We start from the raw sequence: 16,276 nt of genomic DNA, 5'->3' as shown, positions 1-16,276 counted from the left end.
TTACCTACAGAAAATACATTTGTTGATTATTTTTGAAGCACCAGGCAGATGTTATTGATCCTACATAATAAAGAAGATATTTGCCAGGCCAGGCTAACTGTTAGATTTGCAACTTCAAGCATCAAACACACAATAATTCAACTACAAGCTGCTTGGAATCTGGAGGGTTTTTTTTTTCTAATAATGTATAAGAATATAAATTTCTTTCAACGTTTTACTTGGAGAACAGGAAAAAATAATGTTTGCACTTGAGTTTTCAGCTAGATAAGATGCTGCTGCAGCATTTCCTTTGTCAGTTTTTGGTCTCAAAGTTTTGCAAAAACAAAACCAAAAAATGTGGATATTTTTGGTGACCTCTTTAGGGGGACAAAGAAGGCTGAAGATCGATTCGTTACACCTTTTTAAAGTGGGGCTTCTGGTGAGGGAAGGGGAGGGGCTCTGAATCCGCAAGAGGCTCCATTAATAGCCTACACTCCATCCTAACTATTATCCACCATAAAGTGTTTATAAAGAGCACACAATCTCGGCTAGTGTTATTTCTAATGAGGCATCATGGTATAGCCGACTGATGCGGCAAGCGCCGAGGAGCACGGTGAAGGAGAGGAGGAAAAGTCTGAAATTTGCTTTACACTGAGCCCGATAGAGGGTGCGGTGATAATCACAGCATAACTTGGATGCCATGAAATCTGGCACAGACTGTGTGCGCTCCGTCTGCAGCCAGGCGTCGGACTTATTATTCATCCAGCTACACCGGCTTCAGTTCAGGCTGTAAAGCAGAGGGTTTGGACCGGATCAAGGAAGAAACTGGATTTAAAAAAAACCCCAAAACAAATCTCCCAGCCGTTCCACTCCCGCTTTGACTAATTCCGGGTGAGTTTCCTAATTTATCCTTCAGGTAATTTGGCGTTTTCACAGTGACCGGGTAGTAAGTATGGATCACGAACAGCAGATAAGTTTTCTGCTTCTCGACTGACGAGTTTATTTTGGAGCAAGCCTCCTATCTGTCTGCAGAACTCCTAATCTGCGCAGGGAACACGTCTGAGGTGGCTTATTATATGGTAAAAGAAATACCAAGTACCGCCCCAACATCTGTCTGTCCCTGCCTGGCTGCTGATTGATGGAACGGACTTACGTCACTAATATTTCCATCTCAGAGTCTGCGGACAGACAGGAGAGCTGCGTTTCTCCATCTTATGGTGCTTTTCATATAAAGCTAACACAGCTGTGGAATATAAATACACACACACACACACACACACACATTTCTGTTTATTTAGACTGATTAGTAGGTTTCATTTCCTACATTTTTGAACGTGAACACACATTTACTGGAAAACAAATGTAATGATTTAATATCTATTGTTTTGTAGTATATGTTATCCTCATTATAATAATTCTGATTGTTGCCATTAACTAACTAGTAAACATCTTACCTTTGCTTATTCTTATATATGTTTATGCTGCATTGCTGTGTTTTGTGATGAAGCTATTAATGCAGTAATATAGAACCAGTTTGGCTGCATAGCCACCGCCACAAACTAATCCACTGCTAAAAAACAGTAATAAGCATCAATACCAGTATAATGAAAAACAAAAGTTTGATCAGTTTTACATTTTCAGATATATGCTGAACTTTAAAATGCTACAAAGAGGTCACGGAAATCTAATCTGAATTGAGTCAATAATGATGAAATATGAAATAGAAAGAATGTAATAGTTGTTTAAATTATTTTTTTTAATAGATTAATTGACATTAACTTTTGATCTTTTGCATCTGTAAGAATTTTGCAGAGGGGCAGCAAAAGGCTTAGAGAGGAGACGGCCGTGCAAGAGCTGATCTGAGGCCGGGGTGGGGACGTGTGGTTCAGGGAAAAGGGCAGAGAGCCATCTCAGCACTTAAAACATCCCTGCACATGCACTGAGACGCTGCAGTATTGTTTCTTTTCCCATCTTTTTCTCTTATTCCCTCATCTTGTTTGAGGACGCGTATACGTTAGTGACCTTGGAGCTGAATTTCAACAGCCTGTTGAAACACACACACACACACACACACACACACACACACACACACGTTTTAATAAATGCCCCTCTCCGTGTAACCTCTCACCTAACATATAGGGTGTTAGGTGTACAAGTGAAAGTCGGTGTCTTGCGATTTGGAGATTGTGATCCAAACTGCTCTCTATAGTAGATCCACTGTGATTCAGCCACTCGTGTCTATGTGTGCGAACGAGAATTGTCAAACACAGAAACAGTTGTTTCCCGCCTCCCACCCCCAACTTGTACACACAAAGCACCTTCCTCCACTTAACTACAGCTCACTGACAGCACGATGACATGTCACGCGTTTTCTGCATGGAGATAGCCTCTCAGAGCTGTGAGAACATCCATGCAGCCTCTGTGTATATCTACATACGTTATAGTTTTTGCTTCCTTTTGTCTCCTTCCTTTTCCTCTTTCTAGGTCTGACATGATGATGCAAAGCAAAGCTGTTTATACAGTCTAGCGGATCATAATGCAAACAAGTCCTGCGGGTTGTCAAATCAGGTGAGGCACTTTGAAAACACTGATAGTCTCAGATGACCAAATAATGCCAAACGCAATTATTTTGCCGAGCGAATGCTGTTACTTTTAATAACGACTGTGTTGTTGCTCTAGCTGCAGTCATAAGTACTCTGTGAATTATATGCCGGACTGGCGTATACATAAAGAACACTGAGGAAAAAGTAGGAAATTATATGTGTATTTGTTTACTGTTTCCAGGCAGTGTAATGGTCATTTTTAAATTCAGTTTATACTAATGATAAGAGAGCTCAACAGCAGGGCTCTGTTACTATTTAGACCTAGTTTTGTACGCCGTCTAATAAATTTTTGTAGAATCTAAAGTTGTTAAAAAAGTGAATAAATCCACTTACACCTCGAGGTTTGTTCTTTCACATTTTGATCAAATTTGTGCACAGTACCCTCGTACTTGGCACTCAAACACACAACACAGTAAACATCCATTCATCCATCCATTGTCTTCCACTTATCCTCTTTTAGTTTCTTCCTCTTTTATCTTTTCCTTCAGTGCTATTTCAACTCTTGTGCTCCATTTGTTATCATCTTTGTCATTGTAGTCAGCATCTTAGAGAGCATTGTTGGGGGGAAAAAATCGAAATAAAATAAATAAATAAAAATATGTGTTTAGGCCACACACGGTTTGTTTACTTTTACTTTGGGGAGGGTGGGCAGTGTCAGTTTGTATTGAGGCTACACAAACTGTGACGTTCTGTTAATTCTACCACTTTAGTTTACAGTTTGTTTGATTTTTGTTTTAAATGGGAAACTTTATACAAAAAAAAAACTTTATACAAAAAGTATAACTTTTATATATCTGAGAGATAAAAAAAAAATTGTAAATGTCTTTAGTACTTTAAGAAGGAATTGTTGTAATTTTTTCCCATTTGATGAATTACACAATGGACCACACCAACAGTTAGTTTAATAATAAGCTAAATGATAGTTAACACGCCAGAACTATAAATGTATATCAGCGGATAAATTATTAATACTAAAAAGGTTTTGAGACTAACATAATCTGCAGGATTGCTTTATTCACATTTTAGAAACAAATCTGTTACCCTTAGGCATTCATTTGTGCTTTTATTCTGAAAAATCTATGCTTATCATTTCAGTTTAAGGATCTATTTTATGTAATCATGCTAATGGCAAAGATTATTGAAAAAAAAAAATCCTGCTGGAAAAAAGCATGAATTTAATGCCTTCCTCTTAATATTTATAAATGATTAATGCGGCGTTGCATATTTTTGGCCTGTGGCTAACCGTTCAAGCTTTTTGCAGCCAAAGACCTCTGATGTCAAAAGGTTTGGGCTCTGCTGGCATACAAGTATGATAAGTGCAGTGCAGATTTGCTGTTGGGGGTGTTGTTACCGTCTGCAGGGCACACTGCTGGACTCATAAACGCATTTATAGTGGACTGAAATAGGGTGTAATCTTTGCTTTTAGAATCGTTCAAATAAGTTAAGATTTCGAATGTTGAAAGCTCACGGCTTATGATAATACCTCTCCTCATAATCTTGAATAATCTTCAATCAATGAAGGGTCCTATCAGATTCCCGACAATCATTGACAGCCCGAATATAAGAATATATAATAAAAAATTAATAAAGAACAGGCTCTAACTTTGACACGAGATATATCTCCACATCTATCAGATAAGACTGCATAATTAAAATGCCAAGTGTGAGTATGGAGTGAAGGAGAGGTTTTTTTTTTTTTTTTTATATTTTTGATATAGAGATTTACTTTTTCCATGACTTGTTTAAAGTGAAGAGTTTAAAAAAATGTGTTGCTGTAGTTTTGACAATGCAATTAAAGGTTTGTAATCCCCACCTGGGCTTTTTTTTTTTTTTGATTCTGTCAGTTTGGACGAAGAACGTGATGAAGTGCGGTGCAGCGGTGACAGATGCAAGTTTATTAAAGGATTGGAGTCTCGGAGGGATTCGAGGTGTTATTTTACAGCACGCAGAACCTGAACTGAGCCGCTTCAGCTTGTTTACATTAGCTGTGGCGGAAACCAAGTATGAGCAAAGTAAATGCAGAGCATCAGGATGCCCCCCCCCCAAAAAAAGAAAAAAAAAACCCTATTTAAACGCTACACACCACCACGGGTCAAACGTTACTCAGGCAAACGGTGTAAACGACGAGATTTCCCGCTTCCTCAAACAACCTTGCTAAAAATCCGTCCCAACTTGGCTGAATAAAGTGACATATTTCACATTTCAAAATACCAGCCTCTCTGACACGCACATTCCTTCCCTCTCCTCCTCCCTTGCCTTTTGTTTTCCTTGACACGTGCGCGCCAATTAGCATTTTTCAGCCATTAAGGAGGAAAGAGAAGCAGCCAAATGTTTGTCTCTCCCAGCTCTTTTTCCGACAAGAGTTTTCGAATGTCAGTGAGGGAGGGGGGAGAAAAAAGAACATTCAGACAGAATGTGGAATATTATCCTCAGTGTTAACATTATCTTCTTCACATAACAATTACCAGTAGCTTTGTCTGGGAAACTGGTGTGACAACGCAACCAATTGGGTTTACGAGAGCAGTCGTCAGTCCACATTTAGAGCAATTTAAAATGATTTTCAGCGAGAGTACACAAGCAGTCGGGATTACTTTCATCTCCAGTGACGTCATGTAAACCTGTATAACATTTCGTTTTGTGAATTTTTTTATATTTTGACTTCTGAGCACAATGAGCTCCTTTCAACCGCGTGCGGTAAAACGTAAAGCAGTCTGCAAGAACTACATCTTAATGCTAACTCGGGCAGTAAGACGATAGATAGATAGATAGATAGATAGAAATCGAGCCTTTTTGTCATCAGGTCCTCTCGTGTGTCAAATTAGGGCGTCCTAATCTTTTCCTTTTACTCTTGAATTTAAATCTGCAAATCTCATATTGCACACATCCCTCGCTGCGGGGCTTTCGGTTGCTAAAATCTGTCACCGCAGCTGGTGTGTCGTACATTAAGGGAGAAAATGCTCTTAAAAAGGTGCTTTTCTGACATTAACATGACTTGTGTGCATAGCGCCGGTCGATCTGTGTAGTTTGAGGCATATATTTATGAATAGGAACCTTTAATTAGGGCTTGTGTTTCCTCCCTAGTCACATTGAGGGATGGTCCTCGCCGACATTCATTAATGATAATCACCAAGAGCGATGGCATAGCTACAGGCCAAGTCTCAGGGGAGCCGACACTTGAAAAGAAGCATTAAATTACACAGAGGGACTCTTTAATTGCAAAAAGGAAAATATATAGCCATCATTGTTAAATATGATCTTTTGTAAGCCTTTACTGGTTCAAGGATTTGTCCCAGGGTTTTCTTATCCTCACATTCGTTTAAACGAATCTAGGGCCACAGTTTAGCCGTAATACGTCACAGAACCTTCGCGCATCGAGATGTTTGCCTCGGTTTTATGTATCGCAAACAAAGCACCAGCTGTAAATAAATCTACAGCAAAACCTGAAATCTCGGCAAACCTGCACGTGGAGACGTACAAATCTCAAAGATGATTAATGCAAAAACATCTACGTTGTGTTTTTGAAAGTGCCTGAAATTGTACATGGGCTTTCGCTACTTAAACGTGTCTGCGATTCAAGCGGAGCGTGTGAGCAGTGGAAACAGGCTGTCAGGGAGGCAAATAAAGGAGAAAAAGTGTTTCTGTTCCCAGATTCTGTCGTTTGGCAATAAAATGGTCTTGATATAAATAAATAAATAAAAGTTATGCATGAACACACACACACACACACACACGCATACTCATACACACCCAAACTCCTGACCTAATTGCTCAGTCTCATTCAACTAATTAATCACAGCTGACTTAACATGGTGACAAGGTTAGGTAGGTGACATTCTCCAAAAAATCCTGTCTTTCTGTCTCCTCTGTTGCTTTTTTCCTTTTTACCCTTATTTATTAACCATTTCACCCCTTCTCTCAGATTTTTTTAAAACAGGTCCATCTTTTTAAATTTTTTTGTCCTTTTCACTTCTATCCTTCTTTCCATCTTCCTGCCCTTTGTGTAGCTTTTGTCTCTTTCTGTCCTTCCTATCTCTGCCCCCCCCCTCACCATCAAATCATGTCTAGTAAAGGAGTAAATGGGAGAGCATAACTTGGCCCACATCTATTTTTACCTGTTATTGAAGGTGGATGTGTGGGGGGCCCTAGCAGAGGTGAGAGTGGGCATGCTCGGGAAAGAGGCGTGTGTGAGTGTGTGTGTGTTGGTGGTGGTGGGGGGTTAGGGGCGGGGTCACAATGCTCCATTAATCAAAAAGAATGACACTCATGTCGTCCGTGACAACCATCCTGCCACCCGTACGTCTCTTCCCCTCCTCCTCCATCCCACTCAAACAGGACAACTTTAGTGATGGGGAGGGCGAGAAAGAAGAAGTAGAAGAAGAAGAGAATGAGAGGGGGGGCTGGGGTGGGCAAACTTTATTAATCAAGCATCTCAGATTAATTGTTATGAAGTGTCACCCATAAATTCTCCATTTGGATTTAATAATCTTGGAGGTAGACTTAACAATCTCTGTCGTGATTTGAGTTTTATTGAAGAGGCTGCAGAGAGAGAGAGGGGGAGAGACAGAGCGAGAGAGAGATGCAGTGACACAAATAGCTTCTCAGCGGACAGTCCCTCTCCGCATGACAGTTATGAAATACAATTATCAGCAAGATCTGCTTAAGAATTCATCAACTGCACCCTGCCTTCCAAGGAGAGAAGGGGAAAAAATATCCTACATACAAAGCAAGTCTTAACTGATAAGTCTTCTCTTTTCCCTGCAGCCCTTAAACTATCATTTCAATTCCTCTGTCTCAGACATGTTAAGTCACTGTAAAGGTATGGTACACGTGTGTCTTTGAAAGCTCCCCGAGCCTTATATAAAGCATAAATCATCAGGTAATCAGGGACTACGGTAAATGACACACCGCACGCAAACCGGCATGATAGCGAGCATCTCGTTTGAAATGTACAACCCGTTGGTTTGCGTCAGGGTCAATATTAGCAGTTAATCTGTGCGTGCGGTGAAAACATACTGTCAGTGAATTGTACAACACACTGTCAGCTCTCAAAAGTAACGGAATCATAAAAAGGCAAATGATTTCAATCAGCTGTCGTCTAATTGCAGTCGCATCTTTTGAAACGGATGAAGAACGGCCACTATGTAGGTTGACAGTATGCATAAAATTAGCATAGCTTTGCATATTGCAATTCCATTAGTGGTAGTGTTATTGGAGGCTTGGGCTTTTCCTTCTTATTGCACAGTGGCATTGTCTTAAAGGGACACGGGCAGGATGATAGTAAAAGATAAGAATCATTAGGACTCAAAGCGGAGCTAATTTCTACATCAAAGAGCAGAATCTCGCATGATAACGTCGTCCGATACGAGGAAGGTGTTTTATAAGAAAAGCGCTCTGACAAAAGACAGATCTGAGAAATGGAAAGGGGCTCTGTCTTTGCTCGGAATATTAATGGTAAGTCTTTCTGTGACCGTTTTTGGAAAATGCCGGTGAAGCTTGTTAAACATGTGCCTTTAACTACACTTTCCCCTGCGCGAGATATCGTCCTGATCAATGATGCCTCGCCCGTGTGAAAAATGACTATAGCTGGATTCACGGTAAATGTTTTAGCTATCAACACTCCTTCATGGCCAATCCCTCACTGACACTACATCCTGGCGGCAGCCTGGTTGAATCCAAGCCCGTCTTCTCCCATCAGTGATTGCAGTTGTCAGCCGGTGATGTGTGGCTCCTGAGCGATCGCGTCGCTTCTGGCTCATCGGTTTCGGTGAGTTGCGAGCGCTAATTCAGCGAGGTGGCGGAGAAATTTTCTAATAATTTTGTGACACTGGAGCACCGCAAGAGGCCAGACCACAGACAGTTTGTTTACACTCACTTCGATAATGTAATTAAGACCAGAGTAAAGCAACACAAATTACTACAACTACCATGTGAACTTTTTTTAATTATATGAATTAAAGTCATAATCAGGGAGCATCAAACTCAATTAAGAGAGCTTGATTGCATGTCAGTCTCTTCCATCACTCATGTCAGTTTAAGTCTTTATTAAGCCAAGGAAAGCAGTTTGTTTAAAGCGATGCAAGGATTCTTGAGGAAAGAGCCAACATTTTGCTTCTTGAGCTTAGCAATCTGACAATTCACAGACTAGCCATATTGTTCTGCAGAGACGTACAGTGGCCGTGCATTAGTCACCGATATATGTGTAAATATACTGCTTGTTTAAAACTGCAGCTACTGTAGGCACAACCAGGTGGGTACCATTAAGCACACCCAGCTCTTTAATGTGCATTTAACCCCAAAAGAATGGAAATGCCACAAATGCACACCAAGAAAACAAATACAATGTGTCTTTTATACAATTAAATGATTGAATACAATTTTTCTGCATGCAAAACCTTAATGCTGTTCATGTCCATGCAGTTCATGCATCTTCCACTCAAGCAGAAATCCCCAAACATGCCATTAGGGCTGGGCCATATCATACCGTTCACGGTAATACCGGTATAATGTTGGGCAACGGTAAGAAAATGAAATATCGCGATAGAATATGGGTAAAACACGCATGCGCAGTGCCTTTGTTTTCATACGCACATGGCGGAAAAAGCATGGTGGTGACGGAGAATGAGAAGGGCGAAAGCGGATCGTTGAATGAAATGGATGAACCAGAATTGGTTTGTAAAAATGCTGCAACTTCAGTGGTGTGGAACTGGTTTAGCTATCGTCCGTATGATACACAATAAAGCACTATTTTTGGTAGAGCATGCTAGCGGGCCGTCGTTATTACCGTGTTTTTTGGAAAATACGGCACACTTAAAATCAATCTTTTGATTTTTCTGAAAATCAACAATGCCCCTTATAATCAGGGGTGCACATAAGTGGTCGCTGTCAAAAAAAAAAGACGCGCACCAGATAAGAAGGTGCAATGCGCGTTTGCATACATAAGATTTTCTGGAGGAGGACAGACATTTGTTTAGAACTCTTAAAGATGTCGAAGCAAGCTCCTTTAAGCAATTACTTTGGTGTTCCTCCACCTCCAAAGAAATGCCAGAAGGAGTCCGAACCGCGAAAGAAGTGCGTATTCTCAGAAAAGTGGTTGCAGCATGTGAGCTGGCTTCAAACAAATGATGAACGCACAGAGATGTGGTGCAGAATATGCTGTGAAAATCCCACTCTAGCGGACAACAACAGTGCCTTTTATATGTACGGAAACGCGCATTGCAACTTCTTATCTGGTGCGCGTCTTTTATTTTGACAGCGAATGCGCACCTGCGGACCGCTTATGTGCACCCCTGCTTATAATCCCATGTTGCTTATGTAGGAATTCTGGTTGTGTTTACTGACCTCGAAACGATTTTATGTGGTACACGGCGCTCAAAAATCTGTCAAATGTTTCAGTACGACTTTGCTAAGCTACGAACCCGCACCGCTTGATGGATTGTCGGTGCATTACAGCTATCGTAGGCAGGAGCCTCGCTGAGTGATACATACAGTGCTTCAACATAATATTACTGTATTGTGTGTGTATAACCTCTTTTTAAGTTTTGTGGATATTATACATGGTTATGCTGAGGATATGTCGGCCAATTTCCACTGGAAATGCCTTTTGGTTAAACTGTCAGCAAGGAATTTGCATTTGCACTGTTAAATTTTTATATAACTTTAATGCACATAAAAACAGCTGCTTGTTTAAGTGAAAATACATTGATGGTTTTTTTGCACTAATAAAGTTGAGGAGTTGTAAAGTATTTTGTCTAGTGTCAATTATATCGTCAGTTATATCGTTATCGCAAATTTTCAAATGTATATCGTGATAAATATTTTTGGTCATATCGCCCTGCTCTAGTTGCCATGGTGGTATTTTTTTTCACTTAAAACAAACAGTTTGAGAAATTAATATATAACAAGCTTTGTTTTCATTTACAAATACCTTTTTTTGGTCAAATTTGAGATTTCTAAGACAGCGGTCCCCAATCTGTTTTGCGCCACGGACTGGTTTATGTCATTTAAGCATTTAAGGTGTTGCGGATAAATACAAAAAAATAAAACCAGTACCGGTACCAAAAAAAAGAAGATTTATTCATAAAACGGGAAAAGATCCAGGGAAACTGAGTTAATGATAAAAATAATAAATAAATAAAGATAAAAACTGATAGAAATCCCGAAAACCATAAATTTCACACCCGAGCCTCAACTCTCGCGGCCCAGTACCAAACGAATCACAGATCAGTACCTGTCCGTGGCCACTGTTCTAAGATCTTGATTGGCTGGTGCTTTGACTCATTGTGTGCTGGAGTATACTGTATACTGGTTTCACATGTGCTCGTGTGGTGTGACGTCGTACGTGCCGGCACTGGCACTTCATGCATGCAGTATGCAGGTCTCCCAAGACAAATAGCAGGATCCTGTGATGTTGGCATGGGCCCAAACTTTATTAAATATATACATTAATATATTATATAATAATATATTCCTTTTCTGAGCAAAGCATAAACCTGGTTTATGTTATAGAAAAGGTGTGCGGCAATCCGTTTCACCATCTTTTCCTAAAACTGTAAAAACTGCAAATACAATCAAAGGCTTTGCTCGCTACCATTAGCATTTGTGTTTCTGATTAAAATAACAATGTCTGTGAATGCTTACTGAAGTACTCATGCTAATCCAAAACAGCGCTTTTCCCGTTTCACTACATGCTCTTTTTGTTTTGTTTTAACCCAAACCCCGAATTCCAGGTTGTTTTTGTGTACAAACTGTAACCAAACCTCAGCTACTGCACTGCCAAAGGAAAAGGGCTGTCATCAGATCAGAAAATGCTTTGATGTGTGATTTGTTCTGTATTTTCTGTGTGTTTTCAACCATTTCCTCTTTGGTATGTTTACCAATCAGCCATTAAAGCGTTGAACTTTGTCACGTTTTGTGTTTTGCCCACAGTTTTTGAAATCATTTAATGTTTTCTCCCACCTGGAAATCACTCATAAAATCGGATTGTGAGATACACTTCCTAGTGAATAAAAAATAAAATAAAGGATCAAGTCTCCTCTTCTATGCCTACTTTCTTCATTGCGTCTGCCCCGGTGGTCAAGGACACCCGTATCAGTGGACGCCAGGGTAGGCCCCATCCATCAGAGAGCTACGTGTAATGGAATCAACCGGTGACAATGATCATCAGCACTGCAAACAATGGCCCATAAACGTCAACTGACAAGTGGTCAAATGTGAGAAAAGCGAGATGGGGGGGCTGGGCGAGTGTTTGAAGGTTTGTATATGTGTGCGCACCCACACATGTGAGTCTTTCAGACACACACACACAGACAAGGAGAGATGGAGAGGGACTGTAACATAAGGTGAGGCTACTGTAGAGTAGCAGAGAAATGGTGAGGAGGAGAATTCCCCCAGGGGATGATGTGGCGGACCAACCCACTACCTCTGAAAACAAGAGTCCCCCCTTGGGTGGGAGTTCAAACATTTCTCTACCTACTTCCTACTTTCTCTTTATTTTTCTTCTCTCTTCTTTAAGATTAGTTTTCCTGGGAGTTTTATCAGATTGCTTGCAGCGGTGAGGGTCAGGAGAAGAGAGATGGCTCTACTATACACGTTTTTTTGTTTTCTTTAATGACAATTCTCAAAAATACTTCCAGCCAAAGGCTTAAAAATCGCCTGTTCTTAATACGTGGCAAATCATTACTTTCCTTTCTCCCTCAGTCAGCGTTAAATAAAACCCAATTAGAGAGGCAGAGGATTTCAAAGAAAGCAGAATGATTTCTTTTTTTTTTTACTCTATTCATCTTAAGTTTCCATCACAAAAAAAAGTAGTTGCTTTTGTCAGACGGGGTGTTTCGTCACTCCTTTTTTTTTTGTCAGCTGGTTTCTCACTCTGTAATACTCTCTCTCTCTCTCACACACACACACCACTTTAATTAGCCACCATTTGTCTCAGCTTTCCCTCTTTTTCTCTGTTTATTCAAACGTCAGGAATGACACTGGCCAATTAACGCAGTATGAAATAGTTTAGCCCTCTGCAACACTTGGAACAGTACAAACCAAGTGAGATATTTGCACCGAGCTCAAGGACCGGTGCGCTGTGAGAGCTGAGGTGTAAGGAGTGGGATCGCTACAGTAGCATTTGGCAAAGACATTTTTGTTGTTTTTCTTTTTATAATCTAGCAGGAGGGTCATTATTGTTTGTATAATTTTATTTCAGACTTTCAAAACAAAAGACGACTTTGTTATTGGCACAAAGCGCGTGCAAAGTTTGAAAGCGTGGATCATTATTTCGTGTTTTGTCATTAGCGGCAGGCTAAATTGACCCTGAGATTGCCTCACTCTTCAAAAAAACCCAACAAAATCCTGAAATCTAGGGCAACAGCTGGATAATGGGTGCTGCAGTGATTTACTAATTGTCTTCCGGACTCAGATTAATAATTGGCAAAGCTTTAGCTGAAGTGCACATCTAAGTAGTCTTTGTCGTGGACTTGTATCTTCAGAAAAAGAAAAAAAAAAGCACAAAAGGCAGCTGAGACGATATCATTACCGCTCTTTCCAAATTGAAACAGTCATCGAGAGCGTCTTTAAAATGTCTCCGGAAGCTTTCTTTTTCTTTTTTTTTGTCGAGTGCAAATGACATCTCGCTCATTTTGCTGTTGGCTACATGACTGATGTGTTGAATAAGACAGTCCGTTTTGATGCTTTTGAAGGATCCCGGTTTGAAGTATATGATTCTGAAGTGCCAGCATATGCTTAGCGAGATAAGTAATTTGACACACAGACATCACAGCCCGCAAATCTTTCGTCTGGCTGCCTTGAGTGTCCACGTCGGGCGCTTTTTCAAGAACACTTTACAACTGTCACAACTGACTGTCACCGTGCAAACGACACACGCAAACGAACTCATTTTGAACACAGATTAAGACAGCTGTCATATCAAAAAAAGATGCTGACGCAAAGGCGCAAACCAAAACCAAGAGGGGAAACGAGAGAAATCTGGCACAGCGGCATCCTTTTGTATCCTTACTCACTGAATATCTGAGGCGTGTGGATATGTTAAGATGCAGTTTGAATTCTTATTTAGTGATTTACACCCATTTGCTTTCAGACGTGATGGAAACTATTGCTGAGGTCACACTGACAATAGCCAATCCCCCGACCACTTGCTCAACTAGCGCCATCAGCAAAATTAGCAGGTGAAACGCCCGCTTACATTCTAACAGGAAGAGATGCTCATACAGAAGAAGCAGCGTGTAGGATGAATGGCTTAGGGCGAAACATCTGGATCACAGCAGCTGTTGTCACCTACAAACCGCTTGCAGTCACCCGGGAGAAAAGAACACCTCTTTGTTTTGGGGATAAAATGCAGTTCATGTAAGTTCATAAATACACGGTGTGAGCATCCTGTGGGCATGTAAACTACTAAGCCTGTGCATGGCATAATGCAGTGGTTCCCAAACTTTTTTTGCTAGGCCCCCCTTTGTTTTACAAGAAAAATGTTCGCGCCTCCCCCCGCGCACGCGCAAACACATCCTCCAACCACACACACCCATATTTTGCTCCACTGCAGTTTATTTCACACCTCAAACATTTAGTAAACAATTAAGTAAATAAGTAAATAGAAGTAATCTGCAATAAATTACAAGTAGTAAGAAAATAAACTACTAACTCTTTTACGCTACGTCCGCACCTACACGGGTGTTTTTGAAAACGCAGCTGTTTCGTCCACACGTAAACGCACGCAACGTCAAAGGTACGTCACGCTGTGCGCCACGTTATTGTTTACATGAGATGAATTGCAGAATGGCAGATATTCAGATTAACAGTGACAGTATTTTGTCTCTATCAACAAGTTTTACACGCACTCAGTTACTATTTAGAAAGGCAGAGAAGTCACGGTGTAATTATTTTACGTGTAGTTGTTCTTTTCCTGTGTAATAATATTCAACATTGCTATCAATACATTTCTTAAAAAATGCCTCTCTGTGCAAAATGGGTTCAAAAACATAAACAGCTGTGGGATACTGTTTGTCCGGGATTTGAACCGAGGGAACAAATCGTGGCAGGATCAGCCTGATGTTATTTGTATCCCGCTGTAACTTTACTGTATAAAGAGCTAACATCTCCAAAATGTCAGGAGTAGTTAGTCATTACAACAAGTGTTTGTGAACTAAAAATCAAGAATGTGGGACACTGTTTGTCTGTGATTTGAACAGCCCAGCGCTGCTCCCGACGAAGGAAAAACCAATTCTGCAGGGGAGACCTAACTTGGCACTTGTGCAGGTGAAGCCAAAGGGAATTTATGCTTCACCACATTTTCTAGTCTTTGGCTTAGAATGAAGTTGGTTTGGAAACATATTCAGCGATGCTTCATCTCATGCTTTGCGTTTGTGTGGGCACCCTGTCAAAAACCTGTCCATTATGCTAGCAGTGTCCAAGCGTTGTTTTTTTTTCTTCCCCCTTTTCATACCCCCCCCCCCCTGCAATGGCTCTGTGCCCCCCCTAGGCGGGCCCCACACTTTGGGAAGGTCTGGCATAATGGATAAATTATAACCACATACCTAGCTCCAAACCTGGCATTAAAAGACGCAAATCTTTGCGCTGCTGTATTCAGTCTATTCAGTATCCAGTCTATTCAATAAAAAATTTAATATAGCAATCAAAATTTTAATTCTCTACCCTGTGAAAATCAAAAAAATCCCTTTCCGATTGTGGATTACACATCTGTCATTTGGGGGTAAGCAGCAATCCAACACTAACGCCTACGTGACACAGTATTTGGTCTGCTGTGTGGAGGTGAGTGAGATTTGAACTGTGTCCTTGACCATTAAATTATAGACCTACATGTATATATTCATATAATTCTAATGTTTAAAAATTCTAAAAACGCAGCCTGTTTCTAATTCAGTGAATAAATAACGTGAATGAAAAGAGACAAAATACCTGTGCAAGCCCAACCACTGGGCTAGCATCCCAAACAGCCTTTCATTACCATGTGTAGACCAAGTTTTCTCCGGTAGAAAACTAATACAAAGGATGTTACATGTTAGAAAAAATGCAATTAGGTTATTTTAACATTTTGCTAAAACATTTTTTGACAATATGCAAAGAAAAGTCTGTCTAAGATATGTGAAAAATTATATCTCTATTTTCACATGAAACACGTGAGACATCTAGTAAGACATTAACCACATAGCAACGGTTAAGTGACTACTTTGTTTTTGTACAACTAGCCTCTGAAACATATGAAAAAAAAATGCTACAAGAACTATTGTGTGTCAGACAAACCAACAGGTGTAGTAGGGTGAAGCAGGCGTTGAATCCACCAAGTCTCTTTTCGGTTTGTTACTTGCAGACGATACAAAGCAATGCTCTGTTGCAGGCACGCAGACGGTTAACGTTCTAGATGTCCAGCTCTGATGGGAGACGCGTCCCCAACAGATGGGCAAAAAGAGTAAAGAGAAAAACAACAAAGTCAAGAGGGTAAAAACGGAGACATCAGAGAGATACATCATCATCCCACCTCTCTGACACTCTGTAGGGCTTGACCTTACCAGGCTGCTGGGTTGTCAGAGTGGCCTAATCAAGTAGTAGGCAGGGCCGCCAGACCTGCCCTGGTCGGAGAACACGCACAACCCTGACTTGATGAGTCCAGTCTGTGATACATGCGTGAGGGAGCATTTAAAAGTGGCATTTTTACCTTTTTTCATTTTCAC

The 16,276-nt window shown here is 40.6% G+C and overlaps 1 protein-coding gene and 1 long non-coding RNA gene across 4 annotated transcripts in view; one reads left to right on the top strand and one right to left on the bottom strand.

The window, feature by feature from the left end:
• LOC120726763 (teashirt homolog 1-like) overlaps positions 1 to 16,276 on the bottom strand; it is a 138,132-nt gene that overhangs the window by 30,968 nt on the left and 90,888 nt on the right. Inside the window, exon 1 of one of the 3 annotated variants that reach the window (XM_040020675.1) lies at positions 15,504 to 15,574. The exons of the other annotated variants lie outside the window; for them this stretch is intronic. Coding sequence (XP_039876609.1) covers positions 15,504 to 15,532 — 29 coding nt within the window. The 5' untranslated portion in view covers positions 15,533 to 15,574. Of the gene's footprint in view, positions 1 to 15,503; positions 15,575 to 16,276 lie in introns of those variants that run through there. 3 annotated transcript variants of the gene reach the window in all.
• Positions 4 to 4,625, top strand: LOC120726764. Its single transcript, XR_005694380.1, has 2 exons — positions 4 to 870; positions 2,464 to 4,625. It is a non-coding gene; the product is annotated as an uncharacterized LOC120726764 (long non-coding RNA).

The sequence above is a fragment of the Simochromis diagramma genome, unplaced genomic scaffold, assembly GCF_900408965.1.
Source record: "Simochromis diagramma unplaced genomic scaffold, fSimDia1.1 OVJJ01000753.1, whole genome shotgun sequence".
Lineage (NCBI taxonomy): Eukaryota > Metazoa > Chordata > Actinopteri > Cichliformes > Cichlidae > Simochromis > Simochromis diagramma.
The sequence above is the reverse complement of the archived record's forward strand: the minus strand, read 5'-3'. Positions and strand labels throughout refer to the sequence as shown.